The 25,164-nt window shown below is 35.1% G+C and overlaps 1 protein-coding gene across 4 annotated transcripts in view; it reads right to left on the bottom strand.

The window, feature by feature from the left end:
- Positions 1–25,164, bottom strand: part of ESF1 (ESF1 nucleolar pre-rRNA processing protein homolog) — a 65,809-nt gene that overhangs the window by 24,069 nt on the left and 16,576 nt on the right. For all 4 annotated transcript variants that reach the window (XM_038571586.1, XM_038571587.1, XM_038571588.1 and 1 more), the window contains 2 exons: positions 23,698–23,845; positions 17,730–17,891 (listed from right to left, as the gene is read on the bottom strand). In XM_038571586.1, coding sequence (XP_038427514.1) covers positions 17,730–17,891; positions 23,698–23,845 — 310 coding nt within the window. The remainder of the gene's footprint in view (positions 1–17,729; positions 17,892–23,697; positions 23,846–25,164) is intronic.

Raw genomic sequence — 25,164 nt, 5'->3', positions numbered from 1 at the left:
TGTTTTTATCCTCAGAAGTTAACTATATATCCACTCTTCTGCCGCTATTTCTCTTCCCCTCCAACTCTCTAGCACTAAATTCTCCGGAATTCATAGTGCATTATCAGTAAAAATTAAATTATTGTATCTTTGAACATTTTCATCTTCTTGCTGTAATTGAAACCTGGGTCTCCCCTGAATATATTGCAAACTATAGCAGTTACAAGTAGTTTGTTGTTATCGGAGCTTGTTTTCTTCAAAAACCCTCAACCAATTGTTCTGGGAGGGGGCAGGATATGTATGATGGTTATTAGTGCTCTTTATCCAGTTTAAGAAGTGTGGTACTGATCCAGGGATAGACAGACTAACTAATAAAATGGAGAGTCAAGCAACAGATTCATGCAGTTTTGAATCTACATGAAACTTTGGTACATGACAGAGGTGATATGTCAGATTATTGAAGTGAGAGATAATTCAATATATGGAACAGGATAAAAAAATTCCATGTACAAGAAGATGAAACTGGATGTCTACTTTATATGATATAAAAAAAAAATCAACACCTGATGAATTAAGGACCTCAGTGTCAAAAACATTAAACCTTTCTACTTTTAGTAGAAAATAAAGACGAACATCAGTCTTTATCTGATATCCTTCAGATTATCCGACTATCTGACAAATATTCTTATCTGTATAGAAAAGGATTTTGTCAATGAAATACAGAAATCACTAATTAGAAAAGACTGACTTAAAAATATTAAAATCAAGAACTTTTATTCATAAGATAAACCTCCAAGAGAGGGTGTGTGGCCAGGGTGAGGTGGGGAAGTTTCATATTAGAAAGATATTTGTTATCCTATAAAAGACAAAGGTCTAGTATCACAGATAAATACTTAAAGGACTCCTAAAAATCAGCATTAAAAGCACAAAAAATACAACAGGAAAATGGCCAAAAGATAATTTTATAAGTATTAACTGAGGAAGAAACATATATGGCCAATAAATATATGAAGAGATATTCAGTTACATCAGTGAGAAGTACAAATGAAGCACTGCTGGTAGGACTGTAAACTAATACCAACACAAAAGAATTTAGTATTTCATCTCATAAAGTTGACATTCACACCACCTATGACCAAGCAATTACACTCCTTGATAAATACCTAAAAAAACTTAAACATGTACCAGAAGCACATATCATAATAGCATGATTCATCATAGTAAAGAACATCCCAAATGCATATCCAAAAGGGGAATGCCAAATCACAGAGGGTTTTGAGACCTCTGAATATATGTATATAACCATATAAAATGTGGTTATATACACTCAAATGAATGAGCTACAGTTACACAAATATGGATAAATCTTAGCAATACAATGTTGAGTGGAAAAAAAATCAGTCCCCAAAGATTTTTAAGTATCTAAAACAAACCCACACTCCTCCCTACCAATGTTAACAGCTTTAATTTATACACTTTAATAGGTTTTAATATACTCATAAGTATGTGCAACTATCACTAGTCTATAGATTTTTAAATTCTGGATATTTCATATAAAATATATGATCTTTTGTGACTGACTTCTTTTACTCCGCATATTTTCAAGGTTCATCCACTTTGTAGCATACATCAGTACCTCATTCCTTTTTATACACTCATGCTTTTTAGGAATACTTATAAGAGGTATGGAGAAGAGAGATAAAAAGGATAAATGTAAGATACTGTTTAGTTCTAGCTTTTGTAGTGGGTTCACTTATTAATTATTAAAAATAAATTTAAAAAGGCCATGCTGGACCAATGATTAGAGTGTCTTAATCTAAAGTTTATATATAACTAATTATATGAACCAGAGGTACAAACAAATAAAGGGACAAGTTTAATAAAGTTGACTACATCATTTTTGTTCTTAAAATGGTACTATAAAGAGTAAAAAGACAAATTACAAAGAAGAACACATTTGTAAAACAGGTGACTAATAAAGACCAGTCCAGAATATATGAAGAACTCCTATGAATCACTGAAGTATAGAATACTACATAAAAATGGTCAAAAGACTGAAGAGGCATTTTCCAGATGAGGAAATACAAAGAAATGTTCTTCTTATAATTAGGCATATCCTTAAGCAAGTCTTTTACTTTTAAGTCAAGTCATATTCTTTCACTTCCCATTTCCTTTAGAGTAAAAGTTAAAGTTCATTCAAAGGTCTCAAAACCCTCTATGATCTGGCCATATCTCTGCCCTCATCTACTACTATCCATTCCCTGGTTTGTTCTGCTGCTTCTTAAATGTTCTTGGATAAATCAGAAAAGCTCCCCCTCAAGGCTTTTGCATTTATTGCTTCCTCTGCCTGAAATGCTCTTTCCCAGGATAACAATTAGTATGTACTGTCCCTAAAAGATCTTTGTGCAAATGTCACTTTCTTAGTGAAGCCTTTCCTGATCTATTCTAATTGCTACCTACCCTCACCCGTAAACTTCCTACTCCTCATCCAGGCTTCATCCTTCTATTTCCATAGCCCCTAATCATCATCTGATTAGTTTACCTAGTTGTTTTCTAATTCCCTTTCTCCCCTTTTACCTAATCCACACACACTACAATGTAGGGCCCCATAAAGGTCTTTTCAGTGTTCTGTCTCTGGAGAAAATAGTCTGGCACACATTAACACGAACTCAGCAAATATTTGAGAATAACACACATATTAAAACCATAATGAGATACCATTACACTTACATATTCAACTAGCAAAAACTGAAAACCCAGGCAATATCAATTAATGATGAGGATAAAGAGCTTAGGGAAGTCATACTACTGGTTAAAATGGCACAAGCACGTGGGAAAACAACTCAGCACACTTAGTTAAGGTAACTCTGTGAGCAGGCTCCACAACCAAGAAATCCTACTACATATATTCAAGGCATTCTCTGTATATTTTCCTAGGTGAGATGTCCCAAGAATATTCACAAAGACACTGTTTATAATAGCAGTAAACTACAATAACTGGCAATAGAACAGACATATCTACAATGGACTTCTGTGTAACAGTGAAAATTAGTAGATCATATCCTTACATATTGATATGGATAACTTTCAAAAATAGCATGTTAATACCAAAAAGTAAGCAACAGATGAATAGAGAGGGTAATTTTTGTAAAGGTCAAAACTTTTTAGGGATATATGTATATGTGATAAAATGACTATGCAGAGAAGAAAGAGAATGATTAACATGAAATGTAATTTCAGTTTCCTCTGGTAGAGAAAAGATGACGATGTAACTGGGGAGTTTTGTAGGTGACTGCAGACATTAGTAATGTTCGTTCTTAAGCTGGGTACACAGGTGTTCATTTTGTTATTTTTCTTTAAATTGTATAACTCACTGCCTTTGGTATCTTTTGTTGTTTTAGTAGACCGTTAAAAAAAAAGTGCTTACTCTTTGACAACTGTATCCAAAAATGGCTTTCACCTGCCTTCTGTCATTTACTCCCCCATCCATATAATACTTAAACTCAGATTTTTTTCTTTTTTCATTTTAAGATTTTCTTTATTATTTGAGAGAGATCAGGAGTGGAGGGGCAGAAGTATGTCCCCCACAGGAGCTTGCCATGAGGCTTGATCCCAGAACTCTGGGATTATGACTTGAGCTAAAGGCAGATGCTTAAGTGACTGTGCCACCTAGGCACCTCTAAACCCAGATTTTCTGATAGCAAGCCCCCTACGCTCTTTTTATAATCACAGTAAACTATTAATGCTACCTCAAATTTCATTGTAAGTAGGCCCCAATCTATACACTGAATTAGAAAAATCCACTTATAAATTGCTGGCTTGAAACTGAGCCTGTTTTCCTCTCTGGATTCTGCCCACAGATGCTATTAATATACAAAGACAATTTGAGGCTGGGGTCCAACCACTATGCCATTTCTAAGTCAATTTTATAAAAACAAAAGGAAATTAAAAATACATCAACCTCCCTAGCATTTCAGTATAAAGCAACTATTCAAGCAAAATTTTTCTTGCCACAATCCAAGTTTCTTCCACATTTATTGGAGTTTATATATAAATAAACTATACATTCTGACTACTTCTAAAAAGATTTCACAAATAACTGTCAGAAGAGCAACAGCCTGGCAACCTTGTTCCTATTATGGTAGATACAAAAATGATAAGATTTATACAGGACACTGAAGTAAATGGAGGCAAGCAGAGAAGGAAACCAACCTGAAGGCTCTGGATAGCCTAAGGGCTAACGGGATCAACTTTGGCAAAAGTAATCCACAGGCAGTATACTGGTTAGGTATCTCTGACACAGACTATCATTTAAGGTTTATTTTTTCAACTTTTCCAATATTTGTAATTAACTCAAGAGCTGATTTCATTGGCAATGTCCTTTACTGCAACATTAAAGAAATTACAGAATGAGAGTCATACAGAATGAAAGTAACATTAAAACCTAGGACTTCAATATTTTCACAGCATATCTTGTAAGTACTGTTTTTATTCTTTGGGATTCTCTGGTGACAGAATCTACTGAGGAAATCTGTAACAGGCCAAGCATTCTTAGGTCCCAAGAGACAGAATCTTAGAAGACCAATAACATGCATATCCAGAAGCAGCCTTCAGTGTTCAACATCATGTGAGATGTTTTCTTGCCTTTTCTGTTTAAACTCCAGAACAGCTTATAATCAGAAGACAGCCTTCTTGGACGCTGTCACACAGGTGACCCTAGCTGCAGATCAAAATGTTTCCACATCCTGAGAAGTCTGTAATAGCACATACTAAGTCATCCTCAGTAGGTGCTTATTGTTTTTAGCAAAATTTCTCCAAATTCTCAAGTAAAATTCACTGAACATCTTTATATATCTTTGTGCATGCAATAGTAAACATACGCAGATTGAGGAAAGCACTAAATGAAGACAGTGCTAGATTCGATTAGTAACCCAGGGAAAATACTCTAATGGTACAGAAGTCAGACACATCAAGGTCTGAATTACGTACGTTCTTCAGCTAGCTGAAAACAAAAAACTCCTAGCTTTTTGATCTTGAGTAAGTCTGTATCTCAGTTTTCTCTTTTGTACAATCAGCTAATAACCACTTTACAGAATTGTTGGAAGAATTTAATGTAAAATTTTTAGCAAAACACATTTTCTGACAAAGTAATAGGCATCCATTAGGTGCAAATTTCTTCTCCCATGCCTAAAGAGTGTTTTATTTATTTTTTCCTAAAGAGTATTTTAGAATATAATTCTTTCCAGATCAAAATTATGCATCCAAATTACTTTAAAAAATATTTTTAAATCTCCCTATGCTTCTACAGAAAGGAACAATGGGAATCTAAAATGAAATGTATTTTATGACAATCTAAGCTGAAATACTTAGGAAAATCTTGGTTAAGTCCCTTGCAGACAGAATTCCCTACTTTACACAAGCCAATTTTTAAGGAAACATATGCCTTCAAAGTACATGATTCAACTTACCACTAAGACATATTCCAAACACCAAAGGGAACTCACCCAAGTCAAATTACTGGCACTCATCTTTTGGCATACAGAGGATCAAGCTATTCTAAACTATGCCAAATAATTTTACAAATACAGGTTTTCTACGTCACTGAATTAAGCTAAGGATATATCTCTTGACAGTTCATTTGATGAGTGCTATCCCACCCACCCTCAATGAAGATTATCCTAATGGAGGAAAGCACCCTTACAACCTTTTTCAATAGGTTATATCAGGCAAACAATGTCGATGTGAAATGAATAATACAGAGCCCTTCCCACATGAAATCAGCAGATTCAGCCAGCCTAGCCACCAGTTCAAGCCACAGACATTTTACTGGCTTCATTTGGGACCTCATAGTTGAAAATTATCATTGCATTATAGTCAGTGAACATTTGTCTACAATGGTCTAACCAAAAGGGCACTGAAAAAAGTTGGCAAATGTTTCAGAGACCAAGAAAATGGCATATGGTCTCACAGTGGGATTAAGTTTTGCATCAAACCAATGATCTGCAGAAAGTACTTCTGCCCTTTTCTTTCTGTGGCTTCAAAACTGAACTTCTTGTAGGAGCTAGATTTGATTTTGTGTAAAATGTTATCAGCATTTTAAAAAAAAGATCTAAAAAAAAAATAATAAAAAAATTTAAAAAAAATAAAAAAGATCTATTTATTTGGGAAAGAGAGAGAAAGAGCACATACACACAGGAGTGGGGGGAGGTGCAGAAGGAGAGAATCTTCAAGCAGACTCCCCGAAGAGCATGAAGCCCAACACAGGGCTCAAATTCATGACCGATGAGATCATGGCCTGAGCCAAAGCCAAGAGTCAGACACCTAAACTGAGCCTCTAGGAACCTATTATCAGCATTTCTAAGGCACCTTGATAAATTAAAAAAATGCTTCCCAGTTAGCACCATGAATTAATAGAACTATTTCAAGATACGTGATAAGACACATCTTATATAAGATGTTCTACTGTTAGGAACTTACCCTAAGAAAGTCCAATATAAGGTTATTATGTTATCCATAATAGCGAAACATTAGAAAGAGCCTAAAACACAATGTCAAGGGAGTGATTCATAATTTATAAATCAGAAACACAATGGAATGTGGTGCAGGCATTTTAAGTATAAAGATTATTTAGAAATATGTGAAAATAAGTATGAGAAGTGAAATTAAAAACAGAGAACTCAAAATAGGGGTCTAATATAACCAATTATGTCTGCTTATAGAAGGTAATGTGTAGTTAAAATAAAATATGGAAGCAACCCAAGTGACTATCAATGGGTAAATGTTACCAGGATGTGGGGTGTGTAGTAAAATATTATTCAAGTTTAAAAAAGAAAGAAATTCTGACATATATTACAATAGGGATGAACCTTGAAGACATTATGCTAATTGAAATAAGCCAATCACAAAAAAGATAAATATTGTATGATTCCACTTACAAGGTACTTAGTGTGGTCAAAATCATAGAGACAGAAAGTTGAATGGTTACTGCTGGGGCAAAGGAGAGGAAGAATGAGGCATTACTGTTTTAATGGATATAGATTCAGTTTTGCAAAGATGAAGAGGAATTCTGGAGATGGATGGTGGTAATGGTTGCCACAACATGAACTGAACTGTACACTTAAAAAATGGTTAGGATGGTAAATCTTATGTTAAATGTATTTTATCACAATAAAAAAAAATCAGGAAAAAATTAATGTGTTCAAGTAGTAAATTTAAGGTTGTATGATTTTCCAGTTTTAGAAAATAAAGAAGAGTAATGAAACTGCTGAAAGTAAGTAGTCTGAGGAGATTCTGTCAAAATAACATATGGAACATGTGTGAGAAAAATGATGGTTTGCTAGCCAGGCAGTTAGCATATAGAATGATGACGTGGGACAACCTCAAATAGAATAGGCAAAAGTTCTGCTTTAAAGACCAAAGAATTCGCAACTTCAAACAAATCAGCATAGCTATGGGCTGTGGGAAAATAATACATGAAACAAGCTCACTCTTCTTGAACTGACTTCAGGCAGATTATAAATCTATGGCAAAGTAAAAAAAAAAATAGTACTACTGTCTAGAAATAGTGGCTACAGATGCAAACAGTACAACTGATGTGATATATGGGCAGAGAAAGATGTACTGATCAAAAAAATCATCCTAGATGTTTGTAACCATCCTAAAACAGCAGACCAATTAACCTGAAACTTCAAAACATATGGGAATTTTAGCACTTTCTGACACTTTGACTGGTATAAAAATATCCTCAATTTTTGCTTCAGATCTTTTAAAAGCTCTTTGGATAGCTCTTTTAAATTAAGTCTTTATATTATTAAGAGAGAAAATCATCTATAAAATAATCCAGAAAACTTGGTAAACATTTACTGGCAAATCTATGGAGAAAATGTGCTACCAATGTTTTTAGACAACCCTAGCTGTTTTTCATTTTTATTACATATTTCACAAATGATTAAAAAGGGGTTTTTTGCACAGTAAAAAGTTTTAGCTTCTTACAAAACCATTATAGTCACCTTGTTAACTGCATGATTCAAGGAAGGAACATACACCTAAATTTTAAAGCTGTAGACATACCAGCTATGTACAAGATAGTAGAGCGTACTGCAAATTCATTTCTACCCCATCATCAAAATACAAAGCTTACTGTAAATTCTTTATTTTAAAGTTCAGGTTTTCCATTTAATGCTCTTCTCTCGACTCAACTCAAAACTTTAAACATCTGGTTATTTTAAAAGTTCTTAACAAAAAAAATTTTTGTGAATATACTTTAGTTATACTTCAAATATATCCGTAAGGTGGATACACTGACAATAAATGGAAATACTGATATAGCCAAAAGTAAACAGTGAACAGGTTTTGAGATGTCTGAAAATTGTTTGAAACTGGGCTGCCTAGCAGAAAGAATGCCCAATTGATTCACAAGCAATTTTTTTTCCAAACAGAGAATAAACAATACAATGGCCATGGATACATGTCATTAATGTGTCTCTGTGTTTAACGTTCCCAGTGGGTCACTAAACAGAGGAATAAAGGTAGAATAAAAGGGAAAAAAGGAAGAACAAAGGACAAAACAAACACCAGAATACACACAAAATTACAACTGTAAAGAGTGGAAGAAAGAGTAAGTTGAGTGCCTTCTGCCTCAGTGAGCTGGCTTAGACAGACAGCAAGGGGAGTTCTTGCTGCTTCTTCTCTAGCTTCCATGCTTCCTTTGAAAAAGTATCCTACAGTTCTAGGTTCCTGACAAGAGCTCCTTCAAGACACTCACAGTCTTACTACTATTAAAGCTTTAAGACCATCAGCATTAATCTCATCATGCCCTTTATCACTATTTAAAACCATTACCACAAGAAGTCTACAACTTCCAAATCATTCTTCTAATAAAGTGGTGAACATTCGCATTTCTCTGTCTTCCTCTACAATGAAGCTCTTCTACAAGTCAGTCATAATCACATTCATTAATATTCATTCACAGAATCCTCTGCATTCACGGACTTGTCTGAGTCTCACTAAAACCTGGTTCTCCTCGGGGGCCTATATTCCTATATCCTTTTAATTTTTTAAAATTTTTTAATTTTTATTTATTTATGATAGTCACAGAGAGAGAGAGAGAGAGAGAGAGAGAGAGAGAGAGGCAGAGACATAGGCAGAGGGAGAAGCAGGCTCCATGCACCGGGAGCCTGATGTGGGATTCGATCCCGGGTCTCCAGGATCGCGCGCCCTGGGCCAAAGGCAGGCGCCAAACCACTGTGCCACCCAGGGATCCCCCTATATCCTTTTTAGGTGGTGAATTTTTCTCTCTCATAGTTTGTCCTTCTTACTACTCATGGTCACCTTCAGTTCACTGGCTAGCCCATCTCCCTCAAGCCCCCAACACTAAATAAATATCATGTTATGAGACCATATCACCTACAAGCCTTTCTTATTAAAGATAACTAATGACTATTCTCTCCCCTCATTCTTGAAGAACTAAGCCCTTGGCTCACTGCCACTCTTTCCAATACTAGCCTTGTCTTAATTCTTGGTGACCGCAATATCTACACAGATGATCCTTATAACACCTTGAACTTCCCAGTTCATTGACCTCCTCTTCTCCTATCAATCTATGATGCCATCTCATCTTAGAAACTCACTCTCAGAATAACTAAATTATGTCATAACCCAAAATTGCAGTCCCATCAGTCTTAATTTCAAGTATCCTACTCCTCAAACACTAGCTCCAATCTTTCCATTTTATTCTCTCTAGTAACCCTAGACTAATAAGGCTAATCTTATGTTTCACTGGGACCTACAATCCATCAATCCTCTTACCTCTTCCCCATCCCTCACTCCTAATGTGCCCTCATTTTCCTCCTGACCCAACCCAGATACTTTGGTCCATCATTACAATCAACCCCTTGCATATAACTTTGTCCCTCTCTTGCTTGGTCATATTTGATTGATAAATCTTCTAAACTGGTTTAATCCAACTCTCTCCTTACTCCATGATTGCACATCATTAAATGTGGCTAAAGAAAAACATAACTATGTTGATTCATCCAACTTTACAAGACCATGAACTTCAAGTGCTCCCTTACTGCTGCTCAGCAATACTATTAAATTTCTGTCTTCACGACTCTTAAATACTTATTTCTTATCTTCTTTTCTCCCAAAATCTCAACCTCTTCCCTTATCCCTGCTCTCAGCTGATGACCTTCCTGTTTCACTAATACAAGCAAATAGGCGAATATCATTTTTAACCATTATTCTGTGACCATATTCTATGCCTTCTCTCTTGTTAAAATGGATGAAATGCCCAATCCCTCCAGTTGTGTAAAATATTCCAACTTCTTTTGCCTACTTCAGGACATAGTTCTCTGCATCATTTTTTTCTGTCTCTGGTGGGTTATTCCCAGAAACATACATAGCATACTGTTATTTTTCCCATATGAAAGAAAAATGCTCTCTTGATCTCACTTTCTCCTTCAGTTTCTTTCCCATTCCTCTGTGACCTATTACAGAAAAACTCCTCAAGATCTGTCAATCCATTAGTAACTTGAGAAAGGGATAGATGAAAACTAATAAATGTAGAAGGAATGACAGAAAATCAGCATTTCCAATGTATAGTATAGTAACTTGACTAAAGCAAGGATCAACAATGAATGCCAATAGCAGCAGAGAAAATGTTGGGGAATAGGATATTTACTTTTTTTTTTTAATTTATCCAAAAATATTTGATTGCCTTAGTTTAGGAAGAGGGTTTTAGATCCCCACCCCACACTGAAACAAAGAAAAAAGAATGCCACAGCAGCAAATGGCTTGTTCTGAAGAAGGGCATTACAGAACTGTCTTTATTTAAAAATACATAAAAAAAAAAAAAAAACCACCACCACGTATTAGCACCTAGCACTTAGGGTTACGCAGGGCCTCTCAGAGTTCCCCTACAGAACGGGGTCCTCAAGCTGAGAACTAGGACAGGCCAGGGCTTCTCTAACTGCTCCAGCAAGCTTTCTGGTCGCACTTGGCACAGCTGTTGCTCTCTGCCAGCTCCTAGGGTAACCCGTGGTTTCTTATTCACAATGTGGGGGGTAGGAGTGTAAATCAAGTTCTATGACGGCAGTGCAAAAATTCAGTGGCACTAGTAGTGTAACTTCATAAGATACCAACACATTTTTAAATACACGCTAATTAATTACAAAAAAAAATGTCTTTACAATGAAAAAAATCAGTCAGACACCTTCTTAACTGAGTAAGCAAAGTTAACAGCACAAATAATGGGACAAATTGACATCAGAGACCTCATGAAGTGTGGCAATGAGAAGTATACAACATCATTTATGGAGAATTCTTGCCAAAACCTCTTTTAGCTGAATTAACTATCTGAATTAGGCAACAATTAGTCAAATCCAGATTCTGGATATTCTATAAACCACTACCAGCAGACACTTTAAAACTCACTGACACTTTCATGAAAAAACTATAAAGAATATTATTGGAATGAGTAAGATACCTATTATTTTATCAATATTAAAATCCTTTAGTGTGATAAAAACATTGCACTTATGTAGAAGACTGTCTTTGTTTTTGGAAGTTACATGTTGAAGTACTCTTTAGGAATGAACTTCTGAGCAGTTAAGTATTTTAGGAAAAGGAGTTGTCTGTACTTGCTGTCTCCAATTCCAATTCTCATTCTCACTTGAATCCACATTAATCGTGTCCCTTCCATTCTACCAAAACAGTTCAAAATCACTGATGATCTCCATACTGGTCATTCTCAGTCTGTATTTTATTGACCCATCTTCTCATTGAAATGCTTTCTTCATTCACTTGGCTGTCTGGATACCCTAGAACTCTGAATTTCCTCCTGTTTTGGTAGCCAGCCCTTTGGATTATATATATGCTCTCTTCAACTTGTATATGCTAGAGTGCTCCAGGGATCAATTTTGGAACCTCTTTTCTTTTCTACCTATATCCACTCTTTTGGTGTTCTTTACTTTCAGAGACCTGGACAATGAAGATCCCCAAATTTGGATCTCCAGTTCTGACCTCTTCCCTGAACTCTAAATTGTATATCCACTATCTCCTTGACATACCAACTTGGTATCTAATAGGCATCTTAAAATTAACATGTGTCCAAAGAGAATTTCTGAGGTTCTTTTGCAAATTTATTCCACTCACAATCTTCATTATTTTAGGACTATTGCAATAGCCTTGTGACTGATTTCTTCAATTCTGTCCTACTTCTTACCTTAATCTACTCTCAAGACAGCAGCCAGGGTGGTCCTATTAAAAAATAATTCAGATCAGCTCAAAACTCCAATGGCTTATCATCTCACTCAGAGAAAAAAATTCCAGTTCTTAAAATAATCCAGAAGAACTTCATGGTCTGGCTCCATGTTACCTCTCTAACCTCATCTATCATTCTTTCCTCCATTCACTCACTCCTGTCACACTATTCTTTCTTTGCCATTCCTTAAACTGGATAGATAAACTACAGCTTTAGGGCAGCCATGTATTTACTATTTCCTCTGTTCTCACACTCTTCTCTGCATGTCTCACTCCCTGACCTCTACTAGCTTCCGCCAAAATATTTTTTTTATCAGACTTATGTGTCTCCCCTTCAACAAACATAAGATTTATGATATTAAGAATTTATAAGTTTTGTTCACACTGTGTCCAGAATAGTTCCTGGCATTAGGAGGCGCTTGGTAAGTACTTAAAGGGAAGTTGGGGTACTGAAGGATATTGAGGGGAAAAAAAGACCAGATATGCTTTTCACCAGCATCTATTAAACCAAAGATAACTAAGAAAAAGAGGACTTTTACCACATCTAATGTATTTTAAGATTACAAAGAAACATGTCGTTATTTGTTCATATTCTAGATGGAATTTCAAAGATATTTTTTATGTATACCTTGTATTATCTACAGCAAAAAAAAGTTACATAATTTAAACTATTAACATAAGAGAGGCTATTTAAATATGATATAAAAACAGCTATCCTTTCTTTATTTGTATGTATCTTACAAATTCCCTATCAAGGACATTCACTGACAGAAGTAAGGTCCAACATGTATCACCTCACCTTATCTATTTATCAAAGTGAGTCAGCCAGGAGATGGAAAATATTATTCTATAAACATCAAAGTACTGAATTGGAACTTTATTTAAAAATCTTGTAATTAAACATTTTATCAACAGTTTTTTCTAGTTGTTATACTTATGTACCTGTTATCTGCTTCCTTTAATACTCTACCTTTAAGGAATTAAACTTCTAATGTTACTATAGTATATAATCCAAAGTAAAAAGGTAGGAAGTTTAAACACTCTAAATTAAAATTCCTTTTAAAAACCAAATCAGGAACACCTGGGTGGCTCAGTTGCCTAACTGTCTGTCTTTGGATCAGGTTATTATCCCAGGGTCCTGGGATCAAGTCCTGCATCAGGCTCCTTGCTAAGTGGGGAGTCAGCTACTCCTCCAGCTTGTGCTGACAACTAAATAAATAAAATCTTAAAAAAAAACCACACACACAAAAAACCATATTCCAACAAATGTTAGTGATTAAGGGTACTTATTTCTCTGAAGAGCTTAGTATTTTGGAAATCAAGCCACAGAAAAACTGATGAATGATACAGTGTAATCTCATACTGACCCACTGTGGTTTATGGAAGTATAACATCATAAAAGTCCTGAGGTTCAGGGTAATTGTTACTGAGAACACACATTTTATCAGACAGAAATTCACCAAAATACACACATGACATGAATAATACTCTAGCTTATTAGGTATCTTTATAAATACCTTAGATTCAGCAAGAAAGGTATTATCAGTCCCACTTTCCAAATAAACTGAGATCCTGAAAGATTAGCTCATTTATGTCATTTAATGAGTAGTATATAAAAGACTTTTTACATTTATACCCAAATCTGCAAATGTATACACATACTTGTGTGCAGGTATATACCAAAGATTCACAGATAGCAATACCCCAACTGAGGCCTTCAAAAATACAAGACTTACAAAACACACTATGTATTAGAATATTAATATTCCTCCACTCAATTAGCAGTAAAAAAAATAAATAAATAAACCCAATGTTGATTTTAAGTCCACAAAACTGGCACTTCTACCTATTACTGAAGGCATTATGAGCTACGACTCTTTGGAAAGCAATTTGGCAATAATCTCAAAACACAAAAAGTGTTCGTGCCTTTTCCCAGTAATTCTGTTTCTGGGAAGCTATCCTATAAAAATAACTAAAAATATGGAAAAAGCTATAGATTATTTATAACATCCTAGATACTTGGCATCTGAGATTTAACATTTGAGGTTTTGACACTGGTAGTTTTAACAGCTTGTGAGAGAACCACAGGTTGATACACAGCATATGTCAAGTTGCTATGTGAATGAGGAAGTCACATAACTACTGAGTTAGCCTAACTGCCAACATGAGCTTTTCCTTGTAGTAGGACTGCTCTCTACATGCATAGAGACATTTCTAAAATCGGGGGGAGGGAGGCGAGGGGATGGACATCTTTGTTAAAAAACTGTTTAAAAGTAAAAGACTCTAAAACAGCAAGTCAATTACTTGGTTGGTGATGAGTGTGAAGAGTCGAAGAAAGTACTAATATTTGTGGTTCTGAGATTGCTAAAGGCCTTTAGTCACATTTCTTCCCAATGCCATGAGTCTATGGCAATGAAAGATTAGGAATATGATTAAGTATTCAACAACAGAGAAATGATAGATTAAATCAGCCCAATGAATCATTCCGAGGCTGATTAGGTTAGTGGAATTACAGATGATAATTTTTCATTTTACATTTTCAAAATATTTTCTGTAACATTAATATTATATCTGGAAATTAGAGTCAAGATAAAAAGGTACTGCTAAATAGAAAAGGGAACAGCTCACAATTCATTTCATGAGATCAGCATTACCCTGACACCAAAAGCCAAGGACACTGTAAGAAACAAAAACTATAAATAAATATTCCTCATTTAACACAGGTATAAAAATCTTTAACAAAATATTATTAAATTGAATCCAGGAATATATTAAAAGGGTAATACACCATGACCAAGTGAGGTTTATCCCAGGAAAACTGTTGCTTATATCTTCCAGTTATATACACAAGTATATCACTTTTTTGTATTTTCCCTATATAACTGTATTAACATAGACAAAGGTTTGATCTGGTCTGCTTGACAAAGCTGAAATATTTGCTATAAGCTATAAAACTTCTCAATCAAGTTTACTATAAATCTGCCTTCTCAGTCAATTGAATACTTCAATTTAAAGTGTTCATATAAAGTATCTTCATCTGGGAGCACCTGGAAGCTCAGTCGGTTAATCATCTGACCCTTAGTTTTGGCTCAGGTCATGATCTAAGAAGTTGTGGGATTGAACCCTGCTAGGATTTTGAGCTCAGAGGCAAGTCTCCTTGAGATTTTTGCTCTCCCTCTTCCTATCCACTTGCTAGCACGTGTGCACACTAGCTCTCCCACTCTCTCTAAAATAAATAAATCTTAAAAAAAAAATCTTCATTCAATGGGCTCATTCTAAGATTAAACTGTAATTACATACTTGACTTAAAATAGAATTCAATATTCCTTAGAATCATTGAATAGAAGTAAAGGACCTTAAATAAAATATTGCTTCATAAACATCCCTGAGTGGTATGGTTATACTGATATGCCTTATTATGAGACTTACTGAAAAGGGCACCCAACCCCTTTAAAGCAGCCTCTTTGATTTTTTGCTGGACAATTCTAATGATGATGAGAATTCCTCATTATATTACATTGAACTCTACTTTCCTTCAACTTTTATTTACTGGCAAAAATACTGACTTCCAATTTAAAAAGAGCAATGAAATCTTCACTAATATATTCATTCTGCAAGTATTTGAAAATAACTAGTAAGTCACTTTTTAGACTTCCTCTCCAGACTAAACTGAGTTCTCCCAATCATTGTTCAGATGGTAACACTACTAAACTTCATTTTTTCTTACCACCACTTCCTGCAAAAGACAAATATTTGAAACAAATGGGCTACAACATAGCACCACATTCCCACAGGAATATGCAGGAGTTGAGTCCACCCTACGAAATTTATTACAATAGTCAATCAACTCTCAAATATCAAATGTGCTAGTCCCCTCCACAAATAAAAACCTATGCAAACATTTTATTCCCAGTGAAAAAACATACCAGTTATAAGAAACAGATACTACTGAACATAGAACACCTTGTTTTTAAGCAATTATATTCCTACAAGTTATTAGTATTCTTTCATCTAAAGATGTATTGTGGCAAAGAACTGAATCCTGGTCAAAAATCCTACCTGGCTTTATTAATTTTTAAAAAAATATATATTTATATATATATATTCATTCATTTATTTATTCATTTATTCATAGAGACAGAGAGAGAGAGAGAGAGAGAGAGAGAGAGACACGGGCAGAGGGAGAAGCAGGCTCCATGCAGGGAGCCTGATGTGGGACTTGATCCAGGGACTCTAGGATCACGCCCTGGGCTGAAGGTGGTGCTAAACTGCTGAGCCACCCGGGCTGCCCCCTACCTGGCTTTAAAAGATATATGTATATATTGTACATTGGAATCTAATATAACACTGTATCTTATATATACTGAAATTTAAAAAAAAGATATACATGTATGTAAACAGCAGCACTCTGCAAAACCAGTATTGGTTCCAAGTGTACATGCTGCTTTGCTCAGATTGCTGAAAAAAATGTGTATGCTAGAAAACAATCCTCATTTATACTAGCTTTTATCTTTGTTTAGCTTTGACATGGTTTTAATTAGTATTATTCTACTCTAAAAAATTGTTGAGCCCTTCAAGGCAGTTATAAAAATCACTTACTATGCTGTATTTCTTTGACTCTTCACAGCAAAATGGAGATGGAAAATTATATATTATATATTTTATGCTAGGGAAACCTTGCTAATTAAGGTCTAGTAGGAGTTATGGGAGGAAAGTTTACTTATGAAATACACATTTTAAAAAGAAGTTTAATGACCTTAGAATGGATATGGTGCCTGTATTCAAGTTTATATATCCTGAGAATACTAGAATCAAATCTAGGAAAGGTCTATCTTCATTAATGGACAGAAATAATTTGTAGTTAGTGAATCAAAGAAACCAATCAAGAATAAACTGGCAAGGGGATCCCTGGGTGGCTCAGCGGTTTCGCGCCTGCTTTTGGCCCAGGGCGCGATCCTGGGGTCCTGGGATCGAGTCCTGCATTGGGCTCCCGGCGTGGAGCCTGCTTCTCCCTCTGCCTGTGTCTCTGCCTCTCTCTCTCTCTGCATGAAAAAATAAATAAAACTTAAAAAAAAAAAAAAAAAAAGAATAAACTGGCAAAAGTCTAAAACACTAGCCCCTAAGTGAATTAAGAGATATACGCAAATACCATGTTAACTTCCTCATCAAAACATTCATGGCAAATAAGATTTCTTTAGGTTTATGTTTCTAAGAGTTTCATATCTAGGGGTCCCTGGGTGGCACAGCGGTTTGGCGCCTGCCCTTGGCCCAGGGCACGATCCTAGAGCCCCAGGATCGAATCCCACATCGGGCTCCGGGTGCATGGAGCCTGCTTCTCCCTCTGCCTGTGTCTCTGCCTCTCTCTCTCTCTCTGTGACTATCATAAATAAAAACAAAACAAAACAAAACAAATAAAATGCACTCAACATCTTGAAATGAAGAAAAATGAAGAAAAACAAGTGAATATTTAGTGGGTTTCTAATTCTTACCTGGAACCCACTTAATTTCCATTTCCATGTCATTTTCTTTGCCTTTCTTTTCTTTTTCTTGAATAACTTGCAAAAGCTGCCTGTATTTAGCAATTTGTTCTTCATCATCCTTTTGACTTTTCTTTGTTTTCCCATCTTCTTCTATACTGATTTTATCATCACCTAATAAAAAGATCAATTTCATTTAATACAGAAATATATAACTTTTAAATCTCACAGTCACTACACCTTCCAAAAGGTACTGTCAGAAAAAAATGAAAAAATGCAGTATCAAAATCAGACAGTTAATATTAAATGAATTAAATGAAAGCATTCAGTCTTGTCTATAATAAAAATCACCTGCAATATAAGTTAGCACTGTCTAAACAGTATATTTGAGAATCTCCCTTTTTATTAAATTTCATGTTTCAAAATAATTTTATAGATACGTAACATCCTTGAACTTTCTCTTCCCTATAAACAAGAGAGGAGAGACATCACTTTATCCCTCTTTATGTCTTCTACCATCTGCCACAGTGGCTTTAAAATGTTATGGTCAATAAAAGGAGGCTGAATATTGTTGGGCTACATTTGGTACATGGATTGAACTATTTATGCTGAAGAGACAGATAAAAGAAGCTGCTTATAATCCAAAACAAACAATGGGTCTTTTCCATTTGGTGGTGAATAAAAGGATGCTTACTTTCAGGATCTCAATAACACACTGAGAATAAAAATGAGTAAATTAGAAGTTAATTCAACTAATATCCCAGTGTGGAAAAATATCCACATTTCCATTTCCTAATTTTATAAAAATAATTAGAATACAAAGGAATAATATAAAGTTCATGGGCAACAAATACCAAAGAAAACTAATATATGAAAAGTTTGTTTGCTCTATATTTCCACTGTACTTTTCCAAGTCAAAAACATAAATTAAGAACCTAGATTTTAATGCAAAACATACAGACTTTTTGAATTGACTAAATGTCCCTGGTAAAGGAAAATTCAGAAGTAGCATAATGAAGACCCTCTCTTCTATAAGCTATGGCTAACTGGTCACTAAAAATGTCTAACATCATTAAGCAGTCAGCTGTCAAACATCAATGTTAAGATTGTCCTCACGTCTTAAAAAAGGTGACATGGAAAAAGCACTGGTTAAGTAAATGTTTTCATAGTTTTTTTCTCTAAATGAATAAAAAAATAGTCCAGGACATTCTTTCCATCCTATCACACTTTTATATTTTCATTCAAACAGCTGAAATTCATTTTTTTCCTGTTTGTGCTTTGTGCCACAAAAATAATGTTGGATGGAATTCTGTCATGTATCCCATAATTCAATGGATAAAACATCAGGAACACATTAACAAAATGGCAATGTATTTCTTTCTATTAAAAGCTTACTTCTGAAAACATAATTAGAAGCAAGCTCCTTCCAGGTTGACATTTTAGTGGTAGGTCTCTGATGGCCTACTTTAAATTGATTTTTTCCAGTACTAAAATTTTACTTTCTGAAGTGCTAGAATGTGGGATAACTCATGTATGTCTGTTTTTTTCTTTTTTTTTTTTTCCCAATTCAAGGACAATACTTTGTGAAAGTCTTAATACTATATAAGGAATGAAAAAATAATCCAAGAATAAGAAGCCCTGCAATGATCTTTATAAACAACACCATGAACATCTAGTAACTAAGGCATTCAAATATACGAATGTATTTATCAGAAGTACTAAATTACAATTTAAGTTGGCAAAATCAATTAAAATACTGAAGAAAAAACGCATGCTTTTAAAACTTAATGAGTAGTAGATTTCAAACAAAAAGCGATTAATTCTTAAAAGTTTTATTAGTAAAATATATAATATGGGGTAACCTATATAACTCTACTATGGGGTAAACTCAGGATTTGAAACCAGAGGGCCCAAGATCTTAACATATTGACAAATTAATACATTTTTGTCCAATGCGAATAGCGCCATTTAAAGAATTTATTTATTTAAAGATTTTATTTATTTATTCATGAGAGACACAGGGAGAGAGAGACAGGCAGAGACACAGGCAGAGAGAGAAGCAGAGAGAGAAGCAGGCTCCATGCAGGGAGCCCGACATGGGACTCGATCCTGGGTCTCCAGGATCACACCCTGGGCCGAAGGCGGCACTAAACTGCTGAGCCAGCTGGGCTGCCCCAAATAACGCCATTTAAAAATCTAGGTCAGTTCTCTCAAACCAATCAAAGAAAACTGTTAACATTCAGCCAATCTTCACAAGTATACATGTTCTCTACTTTCCTTTAACTTACAGCTGCTAATGAAGAAAAACTATCCAGAATTTTCAGAAAGTACTAACCATATAGGCATATGAATAAAAAGGATACGTAGAAAAATCACTATGTATATTTCAAAGGCTATTTGGAAAAGGACTTAGCTGTTCTGGGAACACTAGAAATAAAATGGTCATCAATTGTTTGAAAAGCCAAAATGTTAACAACAACAGCCACTCAGGCCTTAAAAAAATGACAAGGCTTTTGTGCCCAACATAACCAGCCTTGTAAATCATACTTTTTCAAAGACTATTAAATACCTAAGAAATTATGTGGTCTTATTAATATGAGATGTCTGAACAAAGAAACTAGAATTCCCATTCCATGTGCAGAGCATAGTTCAAGAGTAGCACTTTATGAAAATCTCAGAAAAAATGAGATGCAGTGTCTTTAGTAGTCTAAAGAAATGATGACAGGCCAATCACAGGACCTAAGAAAGTTTAAGAGTTAATGGTCCTATGTTAATACTCAAGAAGAATTTTAGGATTTATTTAATTTGACATTCAGGTAATAAAAATAATGCATATACAAAACCAAAACCAAAAGTAGCTATGAAAAATGTTAAGCTATAAATAAAAAGACTATTCACCACTACTAATTAAAAAATGCTTAATATTTAACATTTATAGTATTTGTTGTTAACACTAAATCCCTTACACAATTTTGCATGACTTGGAATTCTATTAGATAAGACAAATGAAGATGTGAATATATTAGGGAGATAGCATCAACCAAAAACTGGTAAGAAATTACAATCAAGCAAACCTTTCCAAACAGAGCCAGATTACATACAGGGAAAAAAGGTTTTTTGGGGTTTTTTTTTTTTTTTTTTGGTTCTTTTTTAAAAAAAGGGTTATTTTAGGTAAACATCATATACAACTAGAAAATACACCACTGATAATTTCAATCATCAAAACAAACTTCTAAATAAAACAGATAATTTGACAACTTCTGCTTCCATTTATGGCAAGCTAGATACTTCAGACCAACTCTTTCACCAAGGATATCATGTCAGATGAAATATTTTAAAAATCTTAAAAGCATCAATGGGTTAAAAAAAAACTTTAAAGAACTGAAAAATTAGTAAAAAATTACCAAGTCAAAATCAAGAAGGGAGCACCATGGAGTTGACTCTCTTGTATTCAAGATTTATTTTCCCTGAGAACATTTACTGATACACAGAGAAATAGCTATAAAACTAAACGTTTCAGCAGCTTAGCAGGGCCAAGAGGACAAATGTTATAAGAGGAGATTTCAACTACTATGTCTACTTTATGCAGGGACCCAGAGGGATATACCATTAGGGTAGAAGTCAACCAGTAGTAAACCCTTATGAAGACTTGTGTCACCCAAAAAGTCCAAGGAACCTGAAGCCTCAAACCTTGGGAGTAATGTAGTCCCAAAATGACCAGAGTAAATGAAAGTTCTCTCTGATTAGATACTCTCATCTCAACTATCAAATTAGAACACAAAGTTAACCATGTATACAAGTAAACAAAAGAGAAATATCTTGTACAGTAACAGAAATGAACCCAAAAAGACTTAAAATACTGAAATTATCAGACATAGACTATAAAAACATGCTTATTCCATTTACAGAAGTGTTGAAAATATCTGCAATGAATGGGAAATTATAAAAATATATCGTGGATTTGAAAAATAGCCAAACAGGGCTTTCTGGAGTGAAAAATATAAAAATCAAAATTAGGAATGTAATGGATAGGTCTATCAACAGATTCAACACTGCTGAAAAGCAATTAGTGAACTGGAAGACACATCAGAAAAAAATATCCAGAACACAGCACAGAGAGACCATAAAGTAAGAAATATATGAGAATAGCAAAATGAAGTTACAGTGGAAAGAAATAATATATACATATGTATATCTCAGAAGGACGGGGAAGAAGAAATATCTGATTAGATAATGGTTGAGAAAATTCCAAAACTGATGAAAGATACCATGCCACAAATGCAAGAAACCCAAAAAAACCCAAGCACACAAATAAAAAGAAAAACTACAAGTCTGTAGGATATTATCATTAATGTGGAGCTGGTGAGGACTTCCCACCCAGATTTCTTTTTTTTTTTTTACCAATGAAAGTATCTTTCACAAGTGAAAGCAAAATAAGGACATTTTTATAAAACTCAAGAGAGTTTGACACCAGCAAATACTACCAGAATTTATCAAGGACATATGCAAAGTAGAAGGAAAATAATCCTAGATAGAAGTATAAGACTTAGAAAAGAATAAGGAACAAAGAAATTGGGAAAAAATGTGGGTAAATGGAAATAAGGGCAGTTTAAATATTTAAATAGTCCACAGGACTTACAAAAAAATAGAATTATAATAAACAGGATAGCATGAGAGCTGTTTTAAGATTCTGCATATTGGGATCCCTGGGTGGCGCAGCGGTTTGGCGCCTGCCTTTGGCCCAGGGCGCGATCCTGGAGACCCGGGATCGAATCCCACATCGGGCTGCCGGTGCATGGAGCCTGCTTCTCCCTCTGCCTATGTCTCTGCCTCTCTCTCTCTCTTTGTGACTATCATAAATAAAAAAAAACAAACAAACAAACAAAAAAAAGATTCTGCATATTGTCTAGGAGGGTAGAAACATTAATTACCATTAGACCATAATAATTTAAGAATGCAAATCATAAATTCTAGGATAATCACTAAATGAACAGAAACAGAGTCTACTTTCTAAACTATTTGAAGAGAAAATGGAATATAAAAAAATATTCAATCAAACGGGTGCCTGGGTGGCACAGTCAATTAACATCCAGCTCTTGGTTTCGGCTCAGGTCATGATCTCAGGACTGTGATCTCAGGATTGGGCTCTGCACTGAGCATGGGGTCTGCTTGGGCTCTCTCCCTCGGCTCCTCCTGCTCATGCTCTCTCTATATATCCAAAATAAATAAATAAATCTTAAAAAAAAAAAAAATCAATCCAAAGGTAGCTCTTAGCTTAAAAAGTGGGGGGTGGGGGGGGGGTTAACAGAGCATTTCATTACTTTGTTAAGAGACTGCAAAACTGTGTAAGTCAGGACAAGACCAAAAAGCCAGGCTTTTTGTGTTTGGTAACAGCTTTATTTTATTCCAGATGGGCAGCAAAGCGAAATTTATTGAGCAATTGTAAAGTGATAGTACAAAGCTCTGGAAGAGGAAGGGGACCCGGGAGCGCTGCCCTATTTGGTAACAGTTTTATTTTACTTTCTTTTTAAGATTTTATTTATTTATTCATGAGAAACACAGAGAAAGAGAGAGAGAGGCAGAGACACAGGCAGAGGGAGAAGCAGGCTCCATGCAGGAAGCCCAACGTGGGACCTGATCCCGGGTCTCCAGGATCAGGCCCTGGGCCAAAGGTGGCACTAAACCATTGATCCACCCAGGCTGCCCCTTGGTAACAGTTTTAAACAAAATGTTTGTGGTTAGAGAAATTCATGCTAAAAAAATACCTCTAAATAAAAAATTTCAAATACTATTTGTAGGTATATATAATACTATACATGGCAGTATGCTTTGCAGATAACTAAGTATAATACTATACATGGGAGTATGCTTTGCAGATAACTCCCTTTTAAGTTACTGCCAAAGACCTATTTCCATTAACAAGTCTAGATTAGGCATCTAAAGGCTTAACAATGTAAAACATTGAAAGATTAACAAGTACCTTGTAACTCTTCTTCTATTTCCTCTTCATCCTCACTAGAGGAAGCTAAGTAGGCTTGAAAATCCATGTCTAAAAGCTCTTCCTTTTTAAACTTCCTATTGAGTGTTGTAATTCTTTCATGATCAGTCTCATCCCAAGTGATCTCCACCTTTCATCAATAAGAAAAAAAAAAACAAATAAAAATAGAAGTATCAGCAATGCACACTTATAAAATATCATTAATGTGGCTATAAGCTTAAAAAGGCATACTAAAACAAATAATAAATGACATGCATAATAAAAAGTATTTTATTTATGAAAGGGGAACCATTTCAATTAACCTGTATCTTTTTCCTAACTCTCTGCTCTATGCAAGGTACTCTATTTTTTTTTTAAAGATTTTATTTATTTATTCATGAGAGACACACAGAGAGAGGCAGGGGCATAGGCAGAGGGAGAAGCAGGCTCCCTGCACAAAAGCCAATGCAGGACTCAATCCCAGGACCCTGGGACCACGACGAGCCAAAGGCAGATGCTCAACCAGAGTCACTCAGGTGCCCACAAGGTACTCTATTATTACAAGTAAAAATTCATCAATGTGTCAATTAATTATAGGGAAAAAAATAAAACATACTAGTAAAAAATTTAACATTATGAATTGACAAAAACATGTTTTTCACCTGGAGTTCTAAGTATTTCAGAAGGTCTACAAACCATGTGAAATCCAATAAAGCTTTCAACTACTTCCAGTATGGTTCGTTTTTCAAAAAAAGATTAAGAACCACTGATAAGAAAGGCATTTACTGGTTCGAAGTATGGTAAACCCTCATGATACGGAAATTCATCTATCTATAACATCACTGGTCTGGCTCTTGTCCTCCATCTATAACATTTGGTCTAGCTCCTGTGCTCCATGCAGGCCCTATTCTCAGATAGGCTCTATCAGAAGTTTTAGATGTTATCACAGGGTAGGTCCCCTACCCTTGTTTTTTTTCCCCCTCAGGTTAATCTCCCCAGATTAGGACAAAAAAATGAGTACCAATTAACCAAGGGATCTTTAAGATAGCTGACACTACCTTAGAAGTTCTAACTAGTCACCGGATTTAGAATTATCCCTATTCCGATAATTTGTCTGAATTGGTAACCACAAAATTGCTGCTGGAACTGGGACTGATTGTGGATGGTACACCTGGACTCTAGGAATTCCAGAATGGCTGTCTGCACAGACTTGCCTTGGTCATTTTTCAGTCTTGAAAACAACCTGACCCTTTATTTTATGTTACTGAATCTATTAAACTTCACTTATTTCATAATGGTGGGGTTCTATCATGCTCAGTAACTAATCAAGGCCACACAGTACCCAACAAAGCATGCAGGTGACAGATACAGCAGTTCTCTCTACCACTAGACTATCCTCAGAAGAGCACAGTGGTCTGTCACAGGAAAGGCAATGGGAAACCTGTGTGGTTACTGCAGTCTATCTGTGGG

Source organism: Canis lupus, chromosome 24, assembly GCF_011100685.1.
Source record: "Canis lupus familiaris isolate Mischka breed German Shepherd chromosome 24, alternate assembly UU_Cfam_GSD_1.0, whole genome shotgun sequence".
Classification (NCBI taxonomy): Eukaryota; Metazoa; Chordata; class Mammalia; order Carnivora; family Canidae; genus Canis; species Canis lupus.
This window is presented reverse-complemented; position numbering and strand designations above follow the sequence as displayed.